This window comes from Ischnura elegans, chromosome 2 (assembly GCF_921293095.1).
Source record: "Ischnura elegans chromosome 2, ioIscEleg1.1, whole genome shotgun sequence".
Classification (NCBI taxonomy): domain Eukaryota; kingdom Metazoa; phylum Arthropoda; class Insecta; order Odonata; family Coenagrionidae; genus Ischnura; species Ischnura elegans.
In genome coordinates this window covers 93,394,517-93,413,981 of record NC_060247.1, presented here as the reverse complement: position 1 = coordinate 93,413,981, position 19,465 = coordinate 93,394,517, and the positions used below count along the sequence as shown (strand labels likewise).

Sequence of the window (19,465 nt, the reverse complement as noted above, 5' to 3'; positions counted from 1 at the left end):
ATAATGAGAACTTCGTAATAATGCAGCATTTGATGTAATTCGTATTAACGAGAATCTACTGTGGATATCAATTGCTGTGATATTATTTCATAAACTGCTTAATGCAGAACACATCATCTTGTGCTGCAGCACCAATGCATACAACGATATCCCAAGGATAGCATTTTTAGTGAGCATATGTCTATTTTAAGATTTCCATTGGCTTGATTGGCTCTACCTTCAGGATTATATTCTTTACGTATCCTCAAAATCGACATACTGTATACCAAATCTCAACGGCACTTAAAAGGACCTCTGAGATACTGGACAGATGGATAAGTACCTCCGACAAGAATGCCATCACTACCACCTGCCTATCTTACACCAACACAATAATGACAAAGGTTTCAAAGATTGTTACACCTAAACATAGCCATGTTTTATATGCCTCCAATCAAAATCAGGCACCAGTTCTAGTGAAAAGAGAAAGACTTCTAAGACCCCCAGTGTTTATCAAGGGCCATGCAAATCCAGTAATGCATTCATTGGAGAAACAGTCCACAACATCACAACACTAGATAAGGATCAGAGGAAATACCTCAGATTAGGAAATTATGAAAATTCAGCCATTGCTGAGCACATGGGGACCTGATTTCACACAAATAATATGAGCTGTAGTCAATTAATTCATATGACAACCACACAGGTTATTGTCAAAAATTATTTTCTCTAGACTTAACCAATGTTGACGATTCAGGACATAAAATCATTTTACAGAAAACTGTGGGCAACTTTTGAAAAATCAGAAAATATAGCATTGCAAAACTTGAAGTCACAAGTTTCAGCCAAACTAAACTCAGTCGAAAACTTGGCGTTTGCACCACTCTAGTGTACATGGATATTGCCCATAGCATGATAAGATCATAGACTGAGTTTCTTTCCACAACACAACAAGAATATTTTTCTGACATTACTATAGAAGCACTCAATTAGGCCCACAGTGACTTACCGCATAGGTTATGTGGATATGATCAACTTGATCAAGCAGTGACTGAGAACTACCTCCACCTGAGGAAGACACTGACTCCATCTTGACCAGTTGGTTGACTGTGCCATCCAGGGAAGTGAGGACCGAGAAATTTGATGCATAATCAGGCCATCGTGTTGAAATGCACTCCAGCAGGTGATTGGTGAGAGACAATGAATCCACCCACTTCTCACCTTGCTCCACCTAAATGAAGATGGATCATGGGATCATAAACTCATCTCAGAGAAGTTATCATTAAAATCAAAGACATTCCACCTGGAGCATATTTAAAGGAAGGAATAATGAAGCCTACACCCTCCCCAAAATTAGGAAAATTTTTAACGCTTAAGCTGTCTAACACCTGCCACTTAAAGAGTTATCGTAGTACTCTCTTTTCACTGAGTAATACCAACTTACTTACATTACGTTTTTCAATTTAAAATGTATTTTAAAAATAAATTATTGTAGTGTGCCTTTTTAAAATTACAGAACCTAACCTTAAATTGGTCTTGGCCTCCCCTACAGATAAAATCTTTGTATACTACTGCATTCCACAGGTATTAATCTAACTCATTCTACTGACAAATATGATCACTTAAGCAGAAGCACAACAAGCTAGCCTCTTCGCACATTCCAACAGGTAATGATTAATTACAAGAGGATTTAGCAAGAGCCATGCCAAGATTATTTACCTACACAAATAATATAATACATATATGTATATGCTTACAAAACATTAGTATGATATACACATAAGTATTCACATTCAGCAGCTAAAGGCGCACCATCCAGCCATAAGCTGAGGCAAGACTGCTTCTGCTACTTGTGGCAGCCACTAATGGCCAACTGCATGAGCTTACTAGACCACTTACATTATATTCCAAAATACTGCTTAGTTTTGCCAATATTTTTCCCAGAGGGAAATGCATTTCTCAGCAAGATATTAACTCATATCAATATTAGCCATAATATTTTTCCTAATCGAATGAAATTTTATGACAGAATTTATTGCCCAAAGTTTGGAAATCTTGACAAAATAATAAAATTGAAAACATTTTTCTGTCTATGACACCATATTCTTCACTTTATATTACAACATGCAATCTGTATGCCCATTTTCTATGAAAAAGCTGACTGGATGCAATCCCCTGGACTCATTTTTGAAGCAGCAAACAATCTGCTACACATATTGGCCCATTTATCTTATAGACCACTGATTATCGCGATGAAGGCATTTTTTGCACCCAATCTCAAAGAAGTCATGGCAAAAACTAGTTGAGATAAGACAATAAGTTGAGGAAATTATTTGATAACTGCTTTTGATGTTTACATATACATGAAGGTAATTTGGTGAAAACTGTCAAGCTAGCCAAGGTAAGATAATGTAACTTCCCACCCTATTTGAGGTATCTCGACAACTTGCTGCCATGATTTTTACAGCATTAAGTGGAAAAAATGCCTCCGTTGTAAAACCTGCACAGTGTGATGAAAAAAATACCTACGAAAAAGCACTCACTTGCTGGAACAATTGCGTGCAGAAGTGATGCATGCAATCACCCTCTTCCATGAGGAAGACTTTCCTCACCACCAGCAGGTGGCTGGTCAGGGAAAATTCTCCCAGCAGGAGAGTCCTCACAATCACACTTGATGCACCATGGCGCTCTTCCAGTAGTCTTGAGAGCAAGCACCCAACCCTAAGGGGCACCACACCAGCCATTAAGCCCTTCCCCACATCTTCCATGTCTTTCCCATGATCCCTCCCCAGCTGTGACGTCAGTTGTTTCCTTAAGGAGAGAAATGTCTGTTTCAATTTAGGTTTTCTTTAACTAACAGTAGAGACCAAGTAATGCAACAAAGTCCTGATGTATCAAAAAACCTTGTAAATTTCGCATAAATTACTTTATGAGGGTCATTCAATGAGTCCTTAGAATTTCCTAGAAATCACTCTCGTAGTAATAAAAATGAATTTTCCTCAGCAAGCAGCACTCTAACCAGCCCATTGTTAAAGTTTCAGCGGTATCACAGTTCCATTGTTGTTGTCAACTGAAGTAAACAACTTTCAGTTGTTTGTAAAAATGGAGAAAAGTGAATTTTGAACAGTGATTGAACACTTGTTTTTTAAAGGGTTTATGCCGAAAGAAATGAAAGCTGAGTTGGATGAAATTTACGGCACATCTGCACCTGTGTTTGGAACTATTTATAACTGAGTGAATGAGTTTGAACGTGGCTGTACATCCATTAAAGATGAACATCGTTCCAGACACCCTGCGGATGTATCTACCCCTGAAATTATTGACAAAATCCATGATATGGTATTGTGTGATCGACGAATCAAAGTGCACGAAATAGTTGAAGCCACAGGCATACTGCAAGGTACAGTTGCAATAATTTTGCATGAAAAATTGGGTGATAAAAAATTCTCGGCAAGATGGGTGCCACGTTTGTTCATAGAGGAGAGTAAATGCGATCATGTGGTCAAGTCTGAGGCTCCTTTGGTGCTTTTTCATTGCAATCGTAAGGATTTTCGGCGTCACTACACAACTGTGGATGAAGCATGGATTCATTACTGCACATCTGTAACAAAAAAGTCAAAGCAGTGGACTTTTGAAGGCGAACGAGCTCCAAAGAAGGCAAAGATGGTGAAATCGGCTGGCAAGGTTATGGCTACGGTATTTTGGGATGCACGCGGAATATTTTATACCGATTACTTGGAAATGGAAGAAACAATAACAGGAGAGTACTATGCATCATTATTAGACCAATTGAGGGAAGAAATCAAGGAAAAATGACCTAATTTGAAACGGAAGAAGAAAATATTTCATCAAGACAATGCACAGGTACACACCTGTGCAGTTGTGATGGCCAAAATTGTGGAATTATTAGCTCCAATTATTAGAACACCCACCATATTCACCAGATTTGGCCCCCAGTGACTTTTTCCTATTTCCTAATTTGAAGAAATGCCTTGGTGGACAAAGATTTTTGTCCAATGAAGAGGTCATTGCCCAGACGAATGCCTATTTTGAAGAGGTTCCGAAATCCTACTTTTTGGATGGGTTAAATACTTTGGAGAAATGCACAGAGGTAAAAGGTGATTATGTTGAAAATAAAAAAAATTGACGAAAAAATATGTTTTTCTACCTTTTTCTAACGACTTATTGAACAACCCTCGTAATATTGACCAGTTTAATCGCTGTGCGATATCATCAGGTGCAAAAATACATTTTTGCCCTTAATGTATGATTTAATTTTACCTTATTATATGAGGTATGATGATTATAACCTGATTTTTGCTCAGTATATTTTTGCACCTATCGATATCGCACAGCAACAAAACTGGTCAATGTTAAAATCATTTTGTGAAATCTACAAGGTTATTTGATTGAACATGAAGCAATTTCACCAAGTCACACCTCAAACCATCAATTTCAACAAAGTCCTGTTTAATTGAAGGACCAGCTCTTACCAGTAAAAAATAACGTTCATAAAATGCAAAAAAAATCCTACATGTGAGTGATTCCATTTAAGATGGATCACTTATTTTTCATACCTACTCCGATTCCTACCTAAATTGGTACGATGAAAACAATCAACAAAGTACACAATGAACAAAATAGTGAGCCATGTTTAAATGAGGCAAAGGAATTATCTGGACTATGTCTCCTAAGTCAAGATATTTGTACATTATATGCCATTTTTATGATATTTATAGGGAATGGTTTCATCTTTGTTAAAAACTTGCCATAAGGAGTTAGCATTACATGAGTAAGTAATAAGTAGACCCAATTATATATCAGCTGCAGACTTTTTCACACTGGGCAACATTGTTCTCAAATCTTATTACCAAATAATATGTAAATAATATAGAAACATTTACTAGTGCAAAGCATCATAAGTGCATTGTTCAACAATGAACTAGAAGCTATGCACATGATAAATCATGAATGGCCCATAAGTAAGTGACCCAGAGAAAGTTGAAAGGGCAAGATCAGATAAATAGGAAACCCTTCCATAAGATCTTACATTAAAAATGCGCACAGTGAATGCATTCATTTTTGGAATTACTGACAAAACTGACCAAAGAATAAGTATGTACTACAAAGAGAAGAATGTGCTTATAATGTATTTCTCTAACTTCAAAATAAAATTTTATCCCAACACAACAGTTAACTGGACAATAAATAGACTTAATAACTAACTTTCAGATAAGCTCTCAGTCATACATCTTTACCTCATAAATTGACCAGAATCCATCCCTCCCTCCAAGTAAGAGATATCACCAAAAGCCCTTTTCAAGTAATAATTCTTGGAGTCCTCAATCCCAAGGGCCAAGGATTTCAAGAGACTGCTCTGCTCTAAATCCTCGACAGCCACACTGGCTGAAGTAGTCTCTTCCTCCATAGTAACACCTTTGAATTCTTCATTTATTTCTGTTTTCAAGGCATAAATTAACTCATGGTACAAGCTCCCTGTAGGAAAAATAGTACATACACTATTAGTACAGTAAACTCCCAATTATCCCGGCAAATGATTGGAAGAGGCAGTACCAGTGAGGTCATGGCAAAATTAGCAGTGCCGGAACGCACTTTCCTTAAATTCTTAGAGGTGAAATATTACTCTGGGTGTTTTTTATTATAAGTTGTTATTTTTATACATTTTATCACAATTTTTTTGTTTTGGTTACAAATGCACATGTTAGAAATTTTGTGCCAACAAAATTGATAAAAATGTTATTTGACTTGTGTCTTTTGTTAATCAGTGCCGGAACGAAAACATGAATAATCCTAACTTCCACTTTAATTAACACCAACCCAATAAATTAGAGGATGCCAAACATGCCAAACAAGGGCACAGCATCGATATAAACAACCCAAAAATTCTCACTCGAGAAAAAATTTCAAAACGAGCATCTTCCAGGCAGCCTTGGAAATTAAAAAGGATGGGAACAACTTCAATAGAAGCAACGGACAGAAGATTAGCAGGGCATAGCTTCCAGTCCTTTATAGATACATACAAAGACTTCCAAAAAAAACTCTCCCAGCACCCACCACCTATAAATTGATTCTCAATAAGGGCGACATGGTCATTAGCCCTGATAAGGTATCATAGAAGTGGAGACGGCCATTTTAAAATCTTGAAGTCGGCTACCTCAAAAGCCACAAATACAGTCGGATCCGGATTTAAGGTCTTCGCATTCAACGTTTTTCCGCATTTAGCGTTTATTTTTTTGGGTCCCGATTCATTCCCTATTAGGACAATGTAAAAGTTATCCATATTTAGTGTTTCCGCATTTTGCGTTTTTCCGCATTTATGGTCGTAAAAATTTGTCCCGCTCAAGATTTTTTTGTCCGATTTACCGTTTTTTCATGACGGTTCATCCAAATCTTCGAATTTATGCTCACAAACAAGAAGAGTCTCATGAAAGTTTACCAAGAGTCGATAGAATCTACCGGGGAACGCTTCTTCAACTGCATTCTTCCGCGAGCGCAGCGCTGCGACCTTCAACTCGCAAGTTGGGTGATTTGTCTTCTCATAACATTTTGCTCCCCTTCTGATCCAAACACCAGCCACTTTTTGTATGAGATCCGATCTAATGGAGCAAAGCCATCCCTTAATAACCTCAAACTACCTTATCCTTCATTTCTTGAACTTGCCTTCGATGATACGTGACGACTGATGACACGAGTTATCCTCCGAGGGCCGCTACAATAATGGTTTTCTCGTTATGTTTTCAATTGATGGCTTATGCCCCTTTCAACTCTACTCCCTACGGGCAGTCGATTATTAGCCCAATATTTTTTCAGTCGGCTTCTTTCTCTGTTCAAAAGAGGAGGCCCAATATCAATTGCGCAGTTCACTAGAAGATTCTTTCTATAATCCATTCCAAGGTCAGTTTCCACGGAGGAACAGCGAAAGAACAGAGGAAGTGTTTCCCCTGTCATGACCGTGAGTGAGAGCATTCTTTCCCTACGGAACAACATTATTTTACATCGTAATTTAGATATCCCGGAGCCAATTTATCGACATGCGGCTGGTTAATATCGCTGGGGATTCAAAAATATATATCTGGTGCTAATTAATGTCAAAAGAGAATGACAATCGGAGCTTTGACGAACTATCACGGTGCATGACTCTAAATAAATCGCTCATGCTGGAAAAAAAATCACCGCATACTCACGGTAGAATAGATTAGCGCGGAAAAATACGAAAATCCGGCAGGTATCCCTTGGTGGTTGACTTCGACATCATAACCCTGACGAAATTGCCAAACTCAAGAGGCACTGACAATTTTACGAATGAAATCCAGTTCTGTTGAAGATTAAACCTTTTCACTTAACAGAGTTTTGCTAATCGTTATTCAATATCCAACCAAATTTTATTAAAAGCTGCCGAGAAACAAGGCGAGTCGGAGTCAAGGTGATCAGCGCGCCGCGTAAGCAACTTCTCCCAGCCCCATTCGACCTGCATAAGGCCGCGGATATATGACAACGAATCTGGTGTTATCATCGAGTTGAATCACCATCGACTTGTACGCATACTAAAATAAGATTCTACTTTTTTGGATGACCTCGAAATCCAAAATGTGCGCATAGGAGGTTTTTTAAAGGCTCATAAATCCCTCGTTTCGCCGAGGCAACAGAAAACGTTAAGTTGGCAAAATTCCAGAAAACCTCACTTTTTCTAGATATTCGGTAGTTGAGAATTCGGGATTAGCGATCTTCTGCCGTCCCTTTATTTCACTCATTCCTCATGATTTTTCGAGTACCTACTTACACCTTTTCTTATTATATTAGAAATTCTATAGTCACCTACATGTCACTTTTACAGAAAAAATTCTAAATTTCATCTAGACCACTAAAATATGCATAAAAATGGAATCACTAATGTCCATAATAATAATCTGTGTGGGAATGCTTTTAAGTTGATGTTTATTAGAATTATCTTAAAATATTTCATTAAAACAATTGTTATCCTCTCATTACTTATTTTTACTACCCATTTTTTTAGCTAATTCCTGAAAAGTATTATCCAACCTTCATAGGGCAAAGAACATTTCATTAAAGAATTTTTTGCTGCATTCAGCACCTTTTAGTTACTTAAAATAATACTTTTTATTCATAAAAAGCCATTCCAATCATTACAGACCCTAAAACCTGAAAAAAATGGCAGGTCCTCATTTAGTGTTTTTCCGCATTTAGTGTTTTAAATTTTGTCCCCCCTGAAAAACCTTAAATCAGGATTCTACTGTATTGAGGAACATGGACCGCAGAAGTTTAAGTAATTTGAAGAATGTAACTTTTCTTACTCCAATAAATGTTGACAAACACTAATCTCCAAACAGGCACCTTATAAAAGGGCATTTTGTCAAACACGTTCAAACCTACTTTCAAATGATGGTTGGCTTCTTCGAACTTCAGAAAGACGATCCAGACGGTGCAGCAATTCCATATTCTTGCCCAATGGCAACACCTTGTCTCTGATGAGGTGGAGGTGGTCCAATGGTCGCAAACTGCCACCCGTGTTTGAGACTTTAGAGAGCTCCTCCTCATAAGGGCGAAGGATGAATCCCTCCTTCCACAAGTTCTCATTTTCATTACACATTAATTCATTTCTGCATGTCAAAGAGAGAAATTATATATTTATAGATACTATTAAACAACAATAAACAGTGGGGTAGCCCATAATTTTGTTCGGAGGGTCCAAAATCAGGGGGAAAATCTTTGAAGAACAGAGTGAGGAGGTGGAGGAGTAAGAAAAGAGGAGGGTTTTAAACTAATTTTAACACTTTCCATAATCAAAAAAACTTCATTTATCACAGAATTTTGTATTCATTCATGATTTGTAAATTCATGATTTATCAATATTTTGTTTTCATTTATGAAGGAAAGTAAATATTGTCATGTGCTAAACGACTCTCTTGCGCTTACTTAAACTGGGTTATGAGGTTTTATTGGTCGGGGGATAAGAAGGTATGGGGTAGGAAGTGGCGCTTGGCAGGTTGCCTCCCTCTTCTCTCCTCTCAGACGAATCTATTAAAAAAGAAAAAATGTCTACCTTGAACGGCTCAGAAGCAACTGAAGGATCCATGTCCTGCTTCCTTGGACTGGCCTGGGCGCCAGGCAGGTGAACGGCGTAAGGATGGGTTACTTACGGAATTTTTAGGTCGGAGTTGGTGGGTGGAGGGAGGAAATTTTGAAAATCTAGCTATCTCCTGGTCTACCTTCACCCAGCCTTAGGGCTGCCAGGAGGCAACACCCCCATCCCCCCAGTACGCCTCGCTGGTGTGGAGGGGACCCCCACGGCCGCCAGCTCCATAGGCTCTGGAATACACATCTTTGCGCGTAACGAGATTCAATTTTCTGTAATCCACACAATCTTGTTCCGCCATATTCTTTCTTAACTAAAACGACAGGACTTGACCACGGTGACTTGGAGGGTTTTATAATCCCTAGATCTAACATCTCTCGGACCTGGGTTCTAATTATTCCTTTTTCGGCGTGTGATACTCTGTAGGGGGGTTGATGGATAGGAAGTGCATCGCCTGTGGGGATCGAGTGCTCGACCAAGTGCGTCCTCCCCATTTCATTTGGACTCCATGCAAAAAAGTCTCTATATTGGGCTAGTAACGCATCTAAACTTTTTCTTTCTCTGCAGCTCAAATCAGGATTAATGTCTAACGGCGCTGGAAATTTTTGTTCGTAGTCTACCTCCTCTACCTCCTGAAATTCAATTTCTCCTCCTTCACTATTCTCCTGCCGAGCCCTTCTCCCTAAGGTCATGCCCTTGAATAATTTCTGGGGAGCAAAGCAGTGATTACTAATAGTAGCCGTAATAGCATCGTCTCCCTGGGGGAGTTCAACACTCAATCCCCTCCTGGTGAGCATTGATGAGGTCACCAGAACTTCACTTGACAGGCGCGTTAACAGAGAGCAATTACATTTAATTTGGGTCCTGGGAGGAACAACTATGTCATAGTCTAGGCGAAGCTTTTCATGAAAATCCTGCTCTGATGCTGTGTCGTCATCCACATCTGGAGGCAAATTTAAAACTTCACGGTTAAAGAAATTCATTGGCAAATATACTACAGTAAAACCTCTATTCTACACTTTTGAATGGACCACTTACAAAAAGTGCAAAATTGAGGATATTGTAAAATAGAGTATCATTTTCTAAAGGCGGTTTTGTTGGGGACCTGATAAAAACTGTGCAAAATCAAGGAAAATGTATAATGGGGGAATGTAAAATCGAGGTTTCACTGTATTTCATTTTGCCACTCGAGTCTGACCATGCCCAAATGTAAATCTAATAGCATTTTAGTGCGGTACAAAAAATCTATTCCCAATACTAAAGGAATAAAAGCATTTTTTATTACTATCACCTCCAAATGAAATTCTTTTCCACTGAGTTGGATTTTCACGGGAGCCTCGCGCAGAACTTGCATTTTAGATCCGTCGGCACCCCTTACACCAATAGTAGATGAACGGATGGGGGACCTAACGAGGTCTTCCCTCAGAACACATACCCCTGATCCCGTATCCAATAGAATTGTATTGTTTTCCTCATTTTCAATATTGCCCTTTATCATTAAGAGGTCTTTTGCTCCCAGCTTTTCCGCGAAAACGGGCCTCTTTTACATCCCCGGGTCAGAGTTTCCCATGACTTTCTTTTCACGGGGGGCCGGCCGTGGCCCCTGAGTCGGCGCCGTGGCCCCTGAGTCGGCCTATTTGGGCATACGGAAGCATAGTGTCGGACACCTAACTAGATTTACGGCGATGTGATAAACTGGTGCTTTCCCTGCCAATTATTTACTTCTCTTTAGTGTAGGTGATCGAAGCGTCGACGTGAATCTACCCTTATGACACAAAAGACAATTAAATACAAATCAGACGGAAACAATCTACGCGAACGCGAAAGGCCATAAAACCGAAAATAGGGAACACAAAGCACATAAAAAAAAAGCCAAAAAATTCTATACTTAAACATCACACCACAAAACACAAAATCACAATACTTCCTGAAAAGCACAACCCTGCCTAACCACTACGAAACATAATCAGAATCAACATATAACATGAAAAAGGCCGTCGCCGGCCATTCCCACGAATAGATGACCCTCGCGTTTCATGCTATTCCACGATATTCACCTTGCAGTTTTCTCCACCTTAACGCTCATTATTTTTTTGCCTTTTCTCCCTTTCCACTGCCCCTGCCGCCCATAAAACATTCTAGAAGGTTCCAAGGGTGTGGAAGGTATATAAGCCGAATTTCAGAGATACTCTCACTCACTCGCTGACTCTCACGATTCTACGATCACACTGCCTTGCTGCCCGCATCACTGTTATCAACCGACGCCCCAGGCCAATGCCCTTCGCGACGCTCACCTGACGTCCTTAGCCTTCGCAGCCCATCTTCCAATAGTCACTTCGAGATGTTCTTCGACGAGTAAGCCAAACACCTCCACTATGTATTTCTGATATTTGGCATTAAATGGACTTTACTTAAGAATGGGTGCGTATTTCTTTATGGTGACTGCCTCTGCAGTGTGAGATCCCTGACCCGTTTGAGCTACGCATCGCTACCCCTTTTTCTCAGAATCGTTTAGCACACGACAATATGTTTTTATATTTGGGGGGGTCCAGACCCCCAAGACCTCTCCCCCGGCCATGCCACTGACAACAAACAAAGCTGAAGACTTTAGACCATCTCGAGCAGAATGAAAGAATGCATTTTAGCCAAATGCCAGCAAACAATGATTTCATGTGGGCAGCAAATTATGTATCAGATCATGTCTTTTCAACACATTTTCCCACAAATTTACCCACCTGCAAATGATGAATTCTTCCCTCCAATCTTCCAATTGCCCTTCAGTCAGCCAGGTATGAATTATTTCCAAATATGGGTGGAATGCTTTCATAAACAAGTGGAAGTATAATGAAGCACTCACATCCGAAAAGGACGACAGAAGAGCACCATACAGCACAGTCAAAAGCCTGAGAATCATAACATAACTCATCACAATCATAACTCTCACTTACCTCATTTGATCTGCATGCAAGCATTATACCAAGGATTATATAATGTGAGATGAAGACAATAAATGATAAGGATTAGGAAAATGAGAGATAGAAAATCAAATGCAGTTGAGGACCTCAAATCTGGAATCCAGAAACCCAGAAAATCATAAATCCAGAACGTTTGAAAATTCCTCTGGGTAGTGTTTCGACTTGCCACCTCGTGGCACCACTCTCCGAGCCTTCTTCTGGGATGAGTAGGAAGTATGCATGTATGCTATGAACATACGCTTACAACCTAGCCAGGGAAATGTACGGATCTCAAATATCGAGCACAAGAGCCTGAATGCATTTATAAATTAATAAATTAACATAATATAGAAGCATATGCACAGATTTACTGTTTGACTAAGGAAGGTATCTATAGATATCGCAACGTCTGCTAGAGAATGCTACCAACGAAAGCTATTGAGCATGAAGATAAAGACGTATTTATTGCTCGTTCTCATCCAGTATTAAGCACACATGGTTTATGCTGCCGAAGCTAGTCGTGATTTGACATATATTGCGTAAAAATTCTCAAAAAAAAAAAAGGGGGGTACCACTTTTTCTGTGCTCTGAAGACCAGAAATTCAGAAACCCTTTGGTCCCAAGCTTTCCGGATTTGAGGTCCTCAACTGTAATTATGTATAATCTTCACATGCCTTACAAGCCTACATGGGTACACTAACTTTTAATAGCAATAACTCTATGAATTAAGAAAGACCAAATTTTGAACCGTAGTAGTTGAACATCTTTATGGTGGCATAACAATGTTTTTTTTCCATATTTATCTAAATTATATTTTTCGAAAACAATTTCATGCTCAATGAATTGATAAAATTGAAGTGCTGGCATGAATTCAGCCCCTTGAGGTTGAGATATAGTAAAGAAACAAAGATTACCCAAAACATTCCTCATGTACGTCACTGAAATTCACACTTATTATCATTAAAAAATTAATTATTGGCCACGAATTGAACCACAGGCCATTGGTTTTCTGTGACACCTGATAGAGCACTTGATTAACCAGGTTTCCAAATTCTTACAGCGATTTTACATTGGACTCTGGGTTGAACCCTTGCAGATCATCACAGATAGCATTGAAAATCTTTGATAGATTTAACACTAAAACTACCGGCATGGAGTCATTTTGACTCCTCGCGGTTTTAATTTCTCTGCCCTGACTACAATTTTGCGAATTCTGACCTGAAATTCCGTGACTTATATTCATTTTTGACACAAAATTAGGCTTTTTGATTAAAATAATTCTATAAAATAAAATAGTACACGTCTTTCAAAAAAATCGCAAGGAGTCAAAATGACTCCATCGGTAGTTCTAGTGTTAAGGAGACAAAAACATGAACCATGAATTAGGTTGTTGCTTCTTAGATGCCCCTTGCAATGAATGATGGAAAGAACCTTAAATAGTTAGGTATTTGGAGGAGGGGACCTATAGCATGGGTCATTAGCACCACAGTGAAGGGTAGGCAAGGAAGGGTTGAGGAAAACCCAGTATGGGCATCTCCTTGCTTGTTCCTATTAAAAGGTGCCAAGGGAATGATAACTAAATGTCCCATCCATCAGAGAGAGTACTGTACTTGAAGAGGAAATCAGAGATCCCAAGATGGAAACAGTCTCTGAAAAATCTTCACCACCACTAAGAGATGAACCAAAGCCCACACGGTGGAAAGCCAATAAACTAGCCACCACACGCCAAACATTCATTATACAATTTCTGGTCCAGATGGGATTGATATGGCTATGAATAATAATTCCACGAATGACCTTCCATAGGAATTAATCTATAGAGTGAGCAATTAATTTCTTCCACGATAAGGAAAACAACAGGAAATTGAAAAATTTCTAGCTTGGTACTTTTTTCTTTCAGTAATACCCACTGACTGGACAGAAAATCATTCCTAAACAAACTTATGAAACTAAATCTTCCACCTCAAAAAAATGTTTTGAAATAAGTGCTATAATTTTTTATGTGTTTAAGACAGAAATTTTAAACAAGAAAATACTAATTACCTGCATGAGTTCAGCCAATTGCTACTCACTTTCCAGCAGCTGGTAGCATCAAGGTGAGTTCTGTAAACTAACTCAAGCTCCCGAAAGACTGGCCTCAAATCTTGAGCCACTGTCAGCAGTGTGCACACACTCTCTGTGAATATCAAAACAAACCGATGTGTATCAAACAAAGTGCCGATTGATTAAACAACTTTTAGAAAAAAAAATTCACTGAAAATATATAAATAAAAAAGAGAAAATAAGAAATTAATATAATGCAAATGCAGTTCATATTTATTCATATTCCCTTATTTATGCAGTCTCCCAATGAGTATCTTGTGTTGGCACATGTTTTTGTCACACTGAAGAAATGTTTTTCTTGTTTTCCTAAAAGATCTCGTTCAGCTTTAAAAATGATAGTCACCAAGAATGGAATTTCCTATGAAAAAATTATTTGGCTTAGCAGTGACTTGGAACCAGACCTCCACATAGCCGTATCTAATCCATATGTCACATCAGGTATAGATCAGTTACACCACAAAGTATCTTCCTTCACACTTCCTACTGGCATTAGATATCCAATGTTAAAAGTTCATGGCAAAATTCTTCTCTACCCTGCATATCATTATGTACCTGATTACACTAAGTGAAGCATGTAAATGTGTTATGTACACTGTTAATGGGTTGAGTGCTAAGCTGATGATGGATTCCAGGTGAAATCGTGGGTGAAACCTTCGTTTAAGTTTAAAGTTTAAAGAATTTTATGGTTTCACAATGGGTAAGAATTATCGACAAATATTGAGTGTATGCAACTTGCATGCCACCTAAAATGTCTGCCTGGGCTGGCAAACACTCACTCTTGGTGAGATATCTCGGGAACTAAATGGCAGAAATGAAAGATATTTGAAGTGATACACTACAAATGTGTAACAAGTCGATGTAAAAAACAGACAGTAGTTAGAAAAATCCAAGAGTGACATCATCTTCAGTTATGTCCGAAAAACACCCAAAAATATAAATATAAGACACAGTCTCAGGCGTTATTTTGTGGAATTGCTTCATTATTGAATGAAATACAATAACTTTGTTTTATTCAACAAAAATTTAACAATTCAAAACTTTAAGTACGATGCAGCATGTTTCCTCTGTGTCTGATTGCAAAAATAATTTTCACGATTCATTTTCTAACCAAATGGAATGATTCTAGGGGTCATCCCAAAAGAAATTAGAAAGCTTCAAAAATAAGGACCACCCTAATGTGCTTACTATGTCACTATCTTAGAGAAAATACCTACTGTGTCCCTGTACAACAACAGACATTTTCCAAAGAGGAGGGGAAGGTTTGGTGGTGTAAATAGTAGCATAACTGTTCAGCAATTAAGAGACCAGTTTTCGAATCCTGTCTAAGCCACATGATTGATTTATTTGCAAAACTCAACCTTCGTATATATTAGTTCATATGACTGTGTACAGTTACTAGTTACATGCAGTGCCTTAGAAAAGTGATAGCCTTGAAGAATCATGCCAGTCATTCATCTCATTCCTCAAACTTGGAGTACGGATATGGATTTCTCATAAATTCATAATGTGACTCAGTCTTACATGGACATATTTTAATGATAAATAAATTAGTTGGTTTCATGCCGGGGTTTCAACAGCGTTGTTTCATGTCTGATGACGATAGTTCCACAGGCATCTTCAGGTCAAAATATACAGTGGAAGCCCCTTATAACGACAGCTGTTGGGAACAGAGAAATCTGTCGCTATAGTGAGTTGTCGTTGTTACCGAATGCAATTATATCGTCACAAAAAAATTACTCATCAGGCGTCACCACGGCTGTTTCTGCCGAGAGGCGAAAATTGCAGCATGATAGCCGTTTTAAATCATTATTTTGAACATTTAATTCACTAATGATCATATTCACTTGCAATCTATGATCAAATCATATGTAATTATGCAGGATGCTATATGCCGAGGCATTAAGAAGTCGATTTTAAAAGTCCCAGCTTCAGACTCACTCGTACTGAACTGTGCATTATGAGCTGTTATTATCCTTATTTCTTGGATGCTCCAAATATAAATGTCATAACTACCAGTTATGGCTATGCATCAGACTATTAAATGCTAAAACTTCGGAATCTGTTCAAAAATTCATACCTTCTATCTTTCCGAGTAGTAATGAAAATGATGGGTGACTGCTGCAATTGGGTGACGAAAGGAGCGTGATAAAATTTTAGGGTTCCACATGAGCATTGCAATTCTATCTTTTTCAGGTTAACGGCGGAATGAAGGTGGAAGTAATCTTCTTATGCTTCAAGTCTGCCTGTATGAATGGTTTACTATCGTGTTTCAAAACAGCCGACTCAAATGCTATCGGAATCATGAAACCGAACAGCATTACGGCATCTAAAAGCATATTAGTCATATCAATTATCTTCGGTGGAAAGGGTGAAAAACTGCTTCAAATAAATAGAAGGACAAATGATAAATGAAGTCCACTCTTTGTCTGTCTGTTAGCAAAATTTATGTTTCGTAGAGATTCACGCAATCAGACGCAATATCCGCGGACGTAGAGACCTCTAGCGACAGTAGCGCACACTTTTTGATAGGAATGCTGACTGGAACTGAAGAACGCTCGTAGTGTTAGGCGGCAATAACACAATTTTAACGTTTCTTAGTTCTATTAGTGGGTGGGCTGGGCAATTGTCAATGAATAATAGTAAATAATAGTACTTTTTTATTCCTTCCACCAATCCTGGCATCAAACGCTCGTAACCACTGCGTGAAGATAGCAGCCGTCATCCAAACATTTTTATTTGCTTCGTAAGTGCAAGGGAGAGTTTTAACTCCCTTAAAACATTGGGGATGGGCGGATTTCCCCACCACGAACGGTTTTAACTTATCTGAACCATCCATATTGGCGCATAAAAGACGGGGTCTTTACTTTTCTTCCCTCCTTTGCAGGGGTCCGTTCGAGTGGCGAGAGTTTAGCCCGGGAGAAGGTTAAAATATATGCCCGTCTCATCCGCGTTGTAAATATCGCAGGGACTGTAATTGTCCATATAGTCTTTAAGGACCGGAGCCCAGCCTTCCACAGCATTAACGTCAACACTTGATGATTCACCGGATAGTTTGACAAGGGATATCCCCTTCCTATTTTTAAATCGTGCAAACCATCCATCCGAGCACTTAAAATTGTCTTCACCAAGCCTCTCACACAAATACTCAGCTTTAGCCTTCATCATTGGGCCGGTGATAGGAATCCCTGCGGCTCTTTGCTGGCAAAACCACGAGAAAAGAGCAGTTTCTAGCTGCGGATGCTCTCCGGGCCGCAGGTGTTTTTGAGTGCTTGGACGCCCTTCTTTACGCATTGCCGAACGAATTTGTTCTTTTTTCTTTAAAATAGTGAACAATGTCGATGTATTAATTCCAAATCGCCTCGCTATTTCACTCTTTGAACACTCTCCATTTTCACAATCTGCAATAATTCTCATTTTGGTTTTTAAATCCAAGGACTTGCGTTTACCAGCCATGGTGCTAGCAGACGGGCGGAATTATTTTTAACCTCACTGCGGAGGCGCGGGAAGGCGGGAGGGAGATGACAAAAGAGCAATGAAATGTGTACTCGAGAAATTTATTAAGGAAAGAAGAATAGGAGAATACGGAACATGTAGACGTCGACGTTGGCGGAAAAAATGCCGTTTTAAAAGCATTGAATTCCAGAGATGTGGCACGTGGTCAAAAAGTCAACCTGTCGTAATTACGAATGGCGCAAGAGAGGAATCGAGCCATTATCGCTAATACGAATTTATTTTACATTTAAATCATAGGGTTTAAAATGGTTCCTTGGGTAGCTGTCGCTAATTCGAGCTTGTCGCTATATCCCGTACTCGTTATAAGGGGCTTCCACTGTACATATCTAAATACATTTGTAAACTAAATAATAGATACACTACATACACAGAAAGAATGAGAAGATAACTTGAAAAAATCTTAATAACAGGCTCACATAGAATTTTTTAAAATCGAAATATTTTAACGCAAAAGTACATAATAAGCCATGGAAGATATATCATTGAAATTCTTATTGCCCAGCAAAAGGAACAATTATACTCCCGCCAAATTCTTACCTTGGCATTTCACTTTCTCCTCCACTGCCTGAACTTTATCTTTGAAGGAAGACAGAAACTCCTTAAGGGCAGATGCGTATGCTTCATAGGTGTATGATGGCAGACAGGAGCCCTTATCCCCAGCCTGACCTGTGTCAACTGTGTTGGCTTCAACAGAGCACTGTTCCTTTATAGGTGAATCCAATATTTCTGCAATGAATTTCTCAAGTTCCCACACCATTGACATGTAATTGCCAAGCCAACGAAGATGAGACTGCAGTGAGCCCTGCAAAAATTACGATTCAATTAGACATACTAATAATGCCCAAAAAAACCGCTTTATGCACTTTAAAGGCATGCATAACCAAAACTGCAAGTGACAAATAAAGACAGGGGCAGGAAATAAATTCAACCAACAATAATGAAGGTTGAATTCAAGGGTTCACCACGTCATTGATGAGTTGACAAGTTTCTCTGGTTTCCAGCAGGCATCTGCCATTGCTTGTAGCCATATTTAGGCTTTGGCTGCATACTCTGTCCAGTGATTACCCCATTCTAATAGAGAATTCTAAAATTTTCACTCCATCCACCAGTAACAGGTGAGCTAGGTTCAAACAGGTTTTCCTGATGGCTGAGAAGTGATAGCCATATTCTTGATTGATATTTTGAGACAGCTCCATCCATACTAAGAATTTTTTAAGTCTCAAGGAAATTCTAATGAGAATTTTATAAGTCTTTTACATTTTTCATTAGATATCTTAAAGCTCAGGCTTTGATATAATAGTTAGCCACTGTTGGGATTTTGCAGGACTTTCAGAATTCTCACATGCAGCTTTTAACACATTAGATGTGCCTTGTCAGACACCAACTTATTGGGAATGAGGGTAGAAATAAATAGTGGTTGCACCACAAGGAGAGACTTTGGAGGATTGTGGTTTGAAATGAGATTGAAGCAAATGATTTTCTCAGCAATCTTCCACCTTTATTTCAATGACCAAGAGACTCTGTATAAGTAAACCATAGCAGCATTGCTACAGTCCATGCAATGCCCCATAGCCTTTCAGCCCATTAAACAAGACACATGCTTTGAAAAGTAAAACACTGTTATATCAAGAGAAGATAAATTTATAAAAATCCATGGCCATAGCCAGTTTTTTTGTAAAATATCAATCATATAATAACTAAAAATAGGGCAATGTCCTTCATCACAGAAATTGAAATCTATCGACAGCGGCTTGTGCCCCATCATCAATGTGATAATTACGTGCTTATGACTGAAAGATAG

At 38.8% G+C, this 19,465-nt stretch overlaps 1 protein-coding gene across 3 annotated transcripts in view; it reads right to left on the bottom strand.

The window, feature by feature from the left end:
* LOC124154187 (gamma-tubulin complex component 5) overlaps positions 1–19,465 on the bottom strand; it is a 93,661-nt gene that overhangs the window by 59,406 nt on the left and 14,790 nt on the right. For all 3 annotated transcript variants that reach the window (XM_046527753.1, XM_046527755.1, XM_046527754.1), the window contains exons 7-13: positions 18,202–18,466; positions 14,092–14,224; positions 11,830–11,997; positions 8,392–8,618; positions 5,238–5,475; positions 2,523–2,790; positions 989–1,210 (exon numbers count right to left, since the gene is read on the bottom strand). In XM_046527753.1, coding sequence (XP_046383709.1) covers positions 989–1,210; positions 2,523–2,790; positions 5,238–5,475; positions 8,392–8,618; positions 11,830–11,997; positions 14,092–14,224; positions 18,202–18,466 — 1,521 coding nt within the window. The remainder of the gene's footprint in view (positions 1–988; positions 1,211–2,522; positions 2,791–5,237; positions 5,476–8,391; positions 8,619–11,829; positions 11,998–14,091; positions 14,225–18,201; positions 18,467–19,465) is intronic.